Raw genomic sequence first — 11753 nt, 5'->3', positions numbered from 1 at the left:
TGACACACAGCAAACCTCCTTGCCACAGCTCGCATTGATATGCCATCCTGGATGAGCTGCACTAGCTGAGCCACTTGTGTGAGTTGTAGAGTCCATTTCATGCTACCATGAGTGTGAAAGCACAACCAACATTCAAAAGTGACCAAAACATCAGCCAGAAAGCATTAGTACTGAGATGTGGTCTGTGGTCCCCACCTGCAGAACCTCTCCTTTATTGAGTGTCTTGATAATTGCCAATAATTTCCATCTGTTTTCTATTCCATTTGCACAACAGCATGTGAAATTGATTGTCAAACAGTATTGCCTTCTAAGTGGACAGTTTGATTTCACAGAAGTTTGATTTACTTGGAGTTATATTCTGTTGTTTAAGTGTTCCCTTTATTTTTTTTTAGCTGTGTATATCCTAGAAGTGTTGGCCTTTTTTTTTCCTGCTGCATCACACTGACTCGTGCTGTCTGTGATGTATTAGTATATCCATATCTTTTTCACATGTGCTGTTGCTTAGTTCTATTCCTCACATTCTTTAGATTAAATTTTTATTTTTCTTGCCCAGATGTAGAATCTTGCATTTCTCCCTGTTAAATACCATTCTATTAGTCGCTGCCCATTGTTAAAGCTTATCTAGATCCTTCTGAATCATTTCTATGTTAGCTATCCCTCCTAGCTTTGCATTGTCTGCAAATTTGATCAGTTAACTCAGTTCCCATATCTAGGTCAGTTATAAAGATGTTGAACAACACTGGGGTTAGGACACAGCCTTATGAATCAACCTAACCATAGCCTTGTCAATCCCATACTTGGTCATTTTTTCAATAAGGAGAGATGAGATGCTTTATCAAATGTTTTGCGGAAGTCGAAATATATTGTATCTACCGCATTTCCCTGATATCCACCTCATCCGTGATTACATCATAGATGGAAATTAGAAAACAAACAAACAAATATGGACCACAGAGCAGTATATATTGAAAATCTTAAATTTTTCTTGCAAAAAATAGTTTTTGCATCACCACATTTTGAGAGCTATATTTCTTCCATATTTTGTCCAACAGTTATGCGAGGTCTTGTTTTTTGTGGGATGATATGACTTTTCTATTGGCACTGTTTTCGGTCACATAAAATTTTTTGAACGCTTTCTATTCAGTTTTTTTGGGAGACAAAATGAACAAAAACCAGCAATTCAGGGTTTTGGGTTTTTTTTTATGCCGTTCCGCGTGTGGTAACATTGATAATGCAGCTTTATTCTTCGGGTCAGTACGATTATAGCAATACCACATTTATATTTTTACGTTTTGGCACTTTTACACAGTAAAAACGTTTACAGAAAAAAATAATTGTTTTAGCATCGGTTCATTCTCTGAGCTCTAACTTAATTTTTCTACTGAAGGAGCTGTATGGCGGCCTGCTTTTTGCGGCACAAGATGACATTTTTCCTAGACCATTTGTATTTACATTCGTCTTTTTGATCGCGGTTTATATCACTTTGTTCAGTGATATCAAAAGATGTTTTTTTTTCCTTTTTTTTTTTTTACAGTGTTCACAGAAGGGGTTAACTGGTGGGACAGTTTGATGGGGCGGGTCGTCATGGAGGCTGTGCTTTCTCTGTATTTTTTTTTTTTTAAACAAATTTCTATTTTTATCAGTACAGTATAAAAGGGATGTGACAAAAATGCAAAAGAATAGGAAATTGGGAACATTTTTTTCACACAACTCTGTGGACAGAAAAATCCAAAAGTTAGAGGTGAGGAAAAAAACGAAAGCAGGAAAAAAAAATCCCCTTGTTCTTAAATAGTTAACCTGGTGATAAAATGATTGACAGATACTACCAGTTATGCTGGGTTGACAAAAGCATATACAAAATTGTCTGAGTTTTGTCCAAAAAACTGAAAAGATTTTTTTCTAACTTGTCATACGTGTAATAATTTTTTTTTTTACATAGCAGCAGTTATTAAAAACTTACAATACTAAATACGGTTACTTTTGTCACCGGTGCATGCTGTGATTTTTTTTTTCACATGATTTGTGCTATGAAGATTTTTTTTTTTAATAATAAATAACGTTCATAAGTTCTGTTTTTCATGGACCAAAAATATGCCCCTGTGAACCTATCGTTGGAGGGGTACTGCACGCTGGATCATGTGGTGGAAGTACAACAGTACCAGGGCTAAGGTGGGAACTCCAGGATATAAGTAATCTGCTTACAAGGCCTCATTCAGACATATGCATCTGTGTTTTTCACATATAGAATATGTATCTATAGTGTATGGGTCTGTTCACATGTCCGTTTGTTTCTGGTGGCACAGATGAGAAGGGCCAATACAAGACTGTGGGTTTGAAAAACTCATCTGTGTGCCATCTGTAATTAACATTGCAAGGTACAGGAGAAGCTTTGTCATTTTTCTTTCTTTCTTTATCCATCTGTGAAAAACACTTGACGACACACTGATGGTAAAAATGTACACATGGGCTAAATACTGATTAAAGACATACGTGAAAAATGGTACCAATGTAAACACGGACTTGTGAATGAGGCCCAAGAGAAGGGGCACACAGACAGTGTGATTTCGGTGGGAAAGCTTTGTCTATAATTATGGCGGTAATGTGGGGGGCACTCTGGGTATCACTACTGTGAGGGTGACTAATGGATGTTACTAATCAGGAGCATGAGATGTGGCTTATGCCAACTCTCTGAGCTCAACATGGTTCTGGGGGAATGCTGCAGTGCTAACTACTGAGCCACCGTGCTACCTTAATGGACGCCTGGTCAGTTAGGGTATGTGCACACGCTGCGGATGAGAAGCGGATTTGACGCTGCGGATCTGCAGCAGTTTTCCATGCGTTGTACAGTACCATGTAAACCTATGGAAAACAAAATCCACAGTGTACATGCTGCGAAAAATACGGTGCGAAAAGGCATCGGTTTATATTCCGCAGCATGTCAATTTTTTGTGTGGAGTACGCAGCAGTTTACATCTGCTCAATAGGAATCAGCAGGTGTAAATCAGTAGGTGCAATCCGCGCAAAAACCACGGTAAATCCGCAGTGCGGATTAACCAAAATCAGTGTGGAAAAATCTGCACACCATTCCGTAACGTGTGCCCATAGCCTTAGGGTAATGGTAGGGTTACACAGGGGCAGTTGGGGAGCCCCCAAACTGTTTCAATTTAGGTTTTCAACCTTTGTTGTCAGGAAGGGAACTGTGAAGGGTAAAACTAGTCCCAGTCTCCCCTTATTTTATGTATTTTTTTTTTTTTTAAACCATTGGTTTTCTGTGCAAATGTGTGTGCACGTATAACTTTACATGTGTGTATATGCTGTATGTATGCTGCCCATTTAGCACATATATATTTAATACTAGTGATGAGCAAATATACTCGTTACTCGAGATTTCCCGAGCACGCTCGGGTGACCTCCGAGTATTTTTTTAGTGCTCGGAGATTTTTTTTTTCGCCGCAGCTGAATGATTTACAGCTACTAGTCTGCTTGATTACATGTGGGGATTCCCTAGCAACAAAGCAACCCCCACATGTACTCAGGCTGGGTAGTAGCTGTAAATCATTCAGCTGAGGCGATGAAAACTAAATCTCCGAACACTAACAACTACTCGGAGGACACCCGAGCGTGCTCGGGAAATCTCGAGTAACAAGTATATTCGCTCATCACTATTTAATACGTTTGCTTGAACGAGCCCTGACACTACTTTACATTTTTTTATACAATTTCACAAAACTGTGAGCTAGCGTAGCTGGTGGGTGCATAGCTAAATCTTCCTCCATAGAGCTTGGTCATTCATGCAGAAAGAGTTCACGGACAATGCTATAATTAAAATGATATAATTTGTGAGTCACAAAAACCCCATTGATTGTGTAGTAATTGTATAATTCTGTCATTTTTTTGCTTGTTGCTCACGTTTTAATACAGTATGGAACTTTTCTGTTGATTTAGAAAATTAAAATGCCAATTTTAATGGGGAACCTGTTATCAGGCTTTACCAATATAAACCAGCACCACCATCATTTCCCTACAACCCCTCTATAGCAGGGGTCCCCAACTCCAGTCCTCAAGGCCCACCAACAGGTCATGTTTTCAGGATTTCCTTTGCATTGCACAGGTGATGCAATTATTACCTGGGCAAGACTAAGGAAATCCTGAAAACATGACATGTTGGTGGGCCTTGAGGACTGGAGTTGGGGACCCCCTGCTCTATAGCACCCGTATGATTGCATCAATTTAACGCACCCCTCTGATTGATGTGTATGACACCTACAGCATCCACAACACTTCTCTACAACCCCTCTATAGCACTCCTGCTGCCTCGCCCTACTTTCAAATTGTGCAAGCTTCCCTCCACCTCTGACCAATATATCCTACATCATCCACAGAGCCAGACAAATCTAGCACTGGTGCTGTTGCTCAGTAGACTGGGCATGTGCAGTTCCAGGGCAAAGGAAAGCGATCATCTGAGCATGTGGAAGATTTGAGTGTCACTGTGGTAGATATCTGGAAGTTCGTGAGGGTTTGCAGACTGTTACCTTGAGGACACATAGGATTATTTAAAAGCTGTAAAACACAAGACAACACATTTTTATTAGTTTGCAAAGCATGTTAAAGGCATTGGAACAATATAGGATTGGTTGCAAAGATGAGCATGTTTCAGTATCTCCAGACTATACTCATGAGTGAAGTCCTCCCGCTCTGATTGATGGGCTTCTCGTCCGTGTATGGAATTACATGACAGACACACTAACATTAAGAAAAGAAATATTACATCCCTATATTCTACAGCCGGTTCCATGAGAAGACTATGAACCACGCTGGAGAGGAGAACATTTGCCTTCATCACCACTACACAAAGTAAACTGCCGATTGCTTTTATTCCGGTGTTCAGTTGCCTTTCATAGATTCGGTTTTGTCCTTGGCATTTTTATCCAGGATTGTAGTTGGACTTGCAGTGCGTTTTTGGGAATGCATGTATTCCACGAATGACAAAAATCCATCCTTATCCAGATCATCTTCTTGTAGAACCTCATCAGTCATTTCTGTCCAGAGATTAAGAAGTGGGTCACACATGGGGGGGGAACTAGGAACAATCACTTACAATAATACCATATACATTACGTTCCATTCACAGTGAATACTCAAACAGGTTGTGTGAATAACATAGTAGTTGTCTATCATTCTTTATAAAGTGAAACGATCAGTCCAGCTGGACAGAAAGTGTGACAACAGATCCTCCCTGATCGTCGAGCCCTCCATGGTAGGAGTCAGAGACCACCCTCATTTCCATCATCAAGCAGTTGCATCATGGCCACTATTCCTCTGTAAAACCTGTGTCACTGTTATCTGCTGCTCGGTCCATCTCTAGTCTACCAGTAGCCACATTAACGTATCAAGACAGTTGTCTCTCTTCCATCACTGATTAATGGTAGCACGCAGGGTGCATAGTCACAAAGCCCCCTCTCGTTCCTTCTGTTCTGGGTGGTCACTCATGTCCTCTCTTCCGATGTGGTAACAGTACCCTCACTCTTTACCTGAAGATACAGCAGAACCCAACCCTTTCATCTTTTTGCTTTATGCCAACACATCAGAAATTGATCGGAGCATGATTTGTAGGGTGAAGCTGCTTGTTTCTACGCTAAATAAAGCCTGAACGAGGCGAACATGGAGCTGCCATTTGGAAACCACCACACTCTTCTTCTCTGGCAGGAGGAGCTCTGTGGCTCATCTGCCAGATGTATGGCAAGCAGACAGCAAGGCCTGTTTTTGCCAAATACTAAATTTTCTAGTCACCATAGAAACCGGAAAGAAAAGCTGCTGCTCTTTGCATTACATTAAAATCAGATTTGTGATGCTGCACACTAGAGTTCGTAGGCAGATGGGGGGCCAATTTCCTCATCAATCTGACAAGCGGCACAGGACCCTATGGGCAATGTTGTGATCGTGAAAACAAGATCTAGATTGATGTCGCTTGCCGTAAATGAAAGACATGGTTTTTAGGTAAAATAAATACTATTTACACCCTTGAAGATAATGACATGCAGCGTGAACACCAGAGCTGACATTCTCCTACAGAGCTGTAATCTACAGCGATGTGCCGTGACAAGCGAGCCTCTGGAAGCACGCACACCTCTGCTTTGATCTGCTTATCAGAGCGGCAACCTAGTTTTCCGATCACTTTGAACTTGATTTGCACAACTTTTTGTTTTGCCTTTTAAAAAGGAAAATTTAACTATTCAGCAACAAGAACAACGAGAAGAAAAGAAGATCCAAAGCCGATCAGCTCTCCGGAGAGCCCCGATATATAGCGACTTGGCCTGGTCCTACCACTAAACCTTAAAGCTTTGATTTGTATTCACATGGATGTCCATGTCAGATGGCATCACTCTTTCTAGCACTGCTGGCCGCATTAGGCTGCAATCTAATTATCATGCTCACATACACTGCCTGATGGTGGAAGCTGGTGGCAATTTTCTTCTGAATCATTTTTTTTTTTTAATAGGCCAAGAAGATTCATTCTGGCAAGATCAAGTAAGTCAGCATGAGTCAAGATTTATATGTAAGGCATCTAATGCGAATGTACGGTACACTAAACCTTTGAGAGCTGGGCAGTTAGAAATTTCCAAATGAATTATAAGGGTATAGGGTACACTCACACTAGTACATACCGTATATATTTTTTACAGCGGCAGAAATCATTTACAGCTTGTTACAAAATTGCAATGTATTTGACCTAATCTGCAATTTATAAGGATTGTTACAGAGGGGGAAACAAACAAAAACAAAAAATCGGTCATATCCACTGCCTCATTGAGCAACACTGGGGTGCTGTACACTTTTTCATTAACAGCGCTCAAACCAAAACTAGGGTTCTGTAAATGAGCCCCAAGACTGGAAATTTTTGAATATAATTACATTTACAGAAAAAGAGCACAAAAATACAATTCATCGATCCAAGCTCACCACTTACCTATATAATGCTTCATTTTTTCCTCCTTTGAAAAAACATTTCCAATATGCTCATCAAGAGATTCCTGTAATGCAGCCATTATTTCCAGCCCATCTAGGAGCTTATTATGATCAAAGTCATGCATTCTGCAACGTACACGGGCATAACGTTAGTAACAGTATCTCTACAGTCAATTACACTTTGGACTATACCATTGTACCATTGAGCCGCTAGTTCTTATATTATATACGTGATTGCTCAATCAATAAATTAGTAATGTTGAGGTCTGTAGAGGGTCATCTCAGTCCGTGTAAGGTAGACTTACATGAAAGCCACAGTCTGCACATTATAAAGCTTTTGTGCTCTGTGTATACTGCAGTAGATGCTTCTACACTCAAGCAGTTAGTCATGGCTTAAAGGAGGCCTGCCGGTTCTCCTAGTCCATGTCTATTTTATTAAATACTTGTGTTCCCCTTTAAAAAAAACAAAAACAGTTTGTATGAATTTTTTCTAAGAACTTTGCACTGTGCCATGCCTCTGTTACACCTACTGGAAACAAGAATAAATTGATGAGATCAATGGATATCAAAAGGGTTGTCCCTTGGGATCTAAGGGGTAACAGTTCGCCTTGTGGAGAGTGACAAGCCAGGCCTGGCATGTCGGAGTGAGGAGACTTCTACGCCATGCTCCTCTGGAAATGTAAATATGCAAATTGCCTCTTCCGAGAGGAAGAGGACTAGAACCATAGTGCCATCAATTGGACGTAGAAATCCTAAAAGTTAATATCAACCCTTTAACGAGCCTTGCCATATGACTTAGGATAAAAGCCAAAACAGAATCTCAGTTTGCAGACACAGTGTTTTGGCATACTGCCCCTCGTCAGTGGAATTTATGAGATCTTACTTGGTTCCTGAAGAGGCAATTTACATATTTAAATTTCCCAGAGGAGCATTGCATGGCATATGAGTCTCCTCACTGACATACCAGGCCTGGCTTGTCACTCTACACAAAGAGAAACGTTACCCCTTTATATCTCAGTCTTAGGCTGTGTGCCCACGTTGCGGATTGGTGTGCGGATTTTTCCGCACTGTTTTTGCAAAATCTGCATATAAACCGCACTGCGGATTACACCTGCTGTTTTACACCTGCGAATTCCTATTGAGGAGCAGGTGTAAACCGCTGCAGAATCCGCACAAAGAATTGACATGCTGCGGAAAATACACCGCTGCGTTTCCGCACTGTATTTTCCGCACCATGGGCACAGCGGATTTGGTTTTCTATACGTTTACATGGTACTGTACAACGCATGGAAAACAGCTGCAGATCCGCAGCAAAATCCGCAATGTGTGCATAGCCTTAAGGCTCTCACCTAGCCAAATCAGATCTCATTCTTTGCACTTATGAGGGGCAATACGTCAATCTCTGTGTCCATTGGCCATATGCACTGATCTATAGCTGGATGGGAGAAGAACCGCCTCTTACCTTTTAGCATCCGCAGTTGTTCTTTTGATTAGCCAGCCTGGGGCAATGTTATCATTGCAGTATGATACGTATGTAAGGTCACACCGAGCCAACTGATTAAAAGAAGAGCCTCAGCTGCCGTCAACCAAGAAGTGTTTTTTTCCCCACTCCTGTCCATCGGCCACAGACCATTGTGATGTGCACAGTGACTCACACCAACTCGAATTCTAACGTAATGGCTTTATCGAGTAACATTCTAAGAATAGACCATAAGGCTACTTTCACACTAGCGTTTTTTTCAATACATCGCAATGTGTCGTTTAGGGGAAAAAACGCATCCTGCAAAGTTGTCTGCAGGATGCGTTTTTGCCCCATAAACTAACATTAGCGACGCATTGACACACGTTGCAACCGTCGTGCGACGGTTGCGCCATGTTGTGGCGGACCGCCGGGAGCAAAAAAGTTACATGTAACGTTTTTTGCTTCCGACGGTCTGCCATTTTCAACCGCGCATGCGTGGCCGGAACTCCTCCCCCAACCTCACAATGGGGCAGCGGATGCGCTGGAAAAATGCATCCGCTGCCCCCGTTGTGCGGCGCATTCACTGCTAGCATCGGTAACCTCGGCCCGACGCACTGCGACGGGCCGAGCCCGACGCTAGCGTGAAAGTAGCCTTAGAAAGACAAGAGACAGCACACCTTCTTTCTTTGAGGCCTGCAAATCAGACACAGGATCCTGTATGGAAATTATTTTTTTTTAGCTCAAAAAGGTGTATGGATTCATTTTATATCCATATTTAGATGTAGGACCGTTTTTTTCCAAAGTCTAAAATAATTAAGGTTGTGAACAGCAGATGAAGAACATCTATATAATTGTCTAAGGTTCACTTCCGTCTTTCTGTCTGTCCTTCTGTCATGGATATTCATTGGTCGCGGCCTCTGTCTGTCATGGAATCCAAGTCGCTGATTGGTCGTGGCAAAATGCCCACGACCATTGCCATGACCAATCAGCGACGGGCGCAGTTCAGCGGCAACATGGCCGCTCCTTCCTCCCCGAAGTCAGTGCCCGCTCCGTACTCCTCTCCAGTCAGCGCTCACACAGGGTTAATGGCAGCGCTAATGGACCACGGTGTAACGCACGCCATTAACGCTGCTATTAACCCTGTGTGACCAAATTTTTTACTATTGAGGCTGCCTATGCAGCCTCAATAGTAAAAAGATCGAATGTTAAAAATAATAAAAAAAAAAAAAAATCTTCAAGTACTCACCCTCCGGCACCTTTCCCGCTACTTGTGACGCTCCAGTGACTGCTCCATGCAAGTGGCAGGTTCCGGTGGCAAGAATGGTATGCAACAAGGACCTTCCATGACGTCACGGTGATGTGACCGCGACGTCATCACAGGTCCTGTGCTCATCCAACCCTGGGACCGGAAGCTGCCGCCTTAACCGCACACAGGCGACAGGACTACAAGGGCTCCCTCGGAAGGTGAGTATGTTTATTTTAAGTCTTTTTTAACCTGTTACATACGTGTCTGGGCAATATACTACGTGGCTCTGTGCTGTATACTACGTCGCTGGGCAATATACTACGTGGCTGGGCAATATACTACGTGGACATGCATATTCTAGAATACCCAATGTGTTAGAATCGGGCCACCATCTAGTCATATTATATTCTTCTCTGTGTACAATTTCGATTTTAAAGGGACTGTCGGCACATAATGACTGTTCAAACAAGGACAGGCGCTAGGTGCATCATGGTGTGGCCGATCATTTAAGTGCACCTTCACGCCTGCTAGTTTTCCTTCTTCCTCCACCTTCTTTGATGGACAGCTCCAGCTTCATAGAACAGAGAAGAATGGAGACAGATGGAAAAGACGCAGGTGGGAAGGTGCACTTAATTGTTTGGCCTCGCAAGGATGCACCAAGCGCCTTTACTTGGTTTTAACAGTCCTTCTATGCTGACAAAGAACCATTAATATTCTAGAGACAAAAAATGATAAGATGACCAACTGCTGGTAACCAAATGGACATCTTGGCTTCATCCCTCTGGTTATAGAGGCCTAAGCAGGTGATCAGCGTGCAGCCTACTAACTCATACAATGGGGGGACAGGCGCCCCTGCACGAGTGACTCATCAGGCCACAAAAATTACCAGACTGCTGGACCCTTATGCTACTATATGAGGCAGCTTTGACACTACAGCATCAGAAGCACATTAGGACTAAAGTTGTCCCAGCCTCAGTGCAGGGCTTCCAAGATCTAGAGACTGTTAGCACTGAACATGCTCGACCAGTCCCATTGTAAGGGGAGTGGGAAATGTAAGAAGTGAATTAGATACTTGCTTATTTTCACAACAGATATCCCATTATACCCATTTAGGGAGACGGGAATTATCCTTTAGCAGTCTGGCAGCTTGCAGTTAATAATGCCCAGCCCAAAATTAATCTTCCTGTAGGGCTTTGCGTCACACTTACGTGAAGTAATAGAACTCAAGCTCATCTTCTGTAGCTTTGTCAAGGTCAATTTCTCCCAGTTCATGCTTCAGTTCTTCTTCAAGATGACTAAACGTTGACATGGAAACAAATGACAGAAGGAGCAAATGACCAGTATGACCTATCCAATAATGGTGTGTAAAACATACAGTATATACAGAGAGAAACATTTCTAAAACCTTAACATGAACACAACAGAATTCATCGTCTTTCCCCCATCGCATGCGACTCCCCCCCCCCCCAACAAACATATCCATTACAGTAAAAGGCTGCCCACTCTCCCCAGTCCCACAAGCTCGCTGTCTCGGGGTAATCCTTGACAGTGATCTCTCCTTCAAACCACATATCCAAGCCCTTTCCACTTCCTGTCACCTTCAACTCAAAAATATTTCACGGATCTGTTCAAACCAAGAATCTGCAAAAACCCTAGTCCATGCCTTCATCATCTCCCGCCTTGACTACTGTAACCTGCTCTGTGGCCTCCCCTCTAACACTCGCACCCCTCCAATCTATTCTAAAGTCAGCCGCCCAACTAATCCACCTGTCCCCCCACTATTCCCGGCCTCTCCGCTCTGTCAATCCCTTCACTGGTTCCCCATTACCCAGAGACTCCAGTACGAAAGCCTAACCATGACATACAAAGCCATCCACAACCTGTCTCCTCCATACATCCGTGACCTCGTCTCCCGGTACTTTCCTGCACGCAACCTCAGTTCCTCACAAGATCTCCTTCTCTACTCCCCTCTTATCTCCTCTTCCCACAATCGCATACAAGATTTCTCTCGCACATCCCCCCTACTCTGGAACTTTCTACCACAACATAGACTCTCGCCTACCATCGAAACTTTCAAAA

The 11753-nt window shown here is 42.6% G+C and overlaps 1 protein-coding gene across 1 annotated transcript; it reads right to left on the bottom strand.

Moving 5' to 3' along the window:
• Positions 1 to 4569: 4569 nt before the first annotated feature.
• On the bottom strand, positions 4570 to 10983 carry LOC138637684 (multiple coagulation factor deficiency protein 2 homolog). The gene is made up of 3 exons (XM_069726546.1): positions 10883 to 10983; positions 6968 to 7092; positions 4570 to 5039 (listed from the first exon to the last, which is right to left on the bottom strand). Exons 1-3 carry the CDS (start codon positions 10981 to 10983, stop codon positions 4885 to 4887), a joined length of 381 nt encoding a protein of 126 aa, XP_069582647.1. The 3' UTR covers positions 4570 to 4884.
• Between the last annotated feature and the right edge of the window lie 770 nt (positions 10984 to 11753).

The sequence above is a fragment of the Ranitomeya imitator genome, chromosome 5 (assembly GCF_032444005.1).
Source record: "Ranitomeya imitator isolate aRanImi1 chromosome 5, aRanImi1.pri, whole genome shotgun sequence".
NCBI lineage: Eukaryota > Metazoa > Chordata > Amphibia > Anura > Dendrobatidae > Ranitomeya > Ranitomeya imitator.
This window is presented reverse-complemented; position numbering and strand designations above follow the sequence as displayed.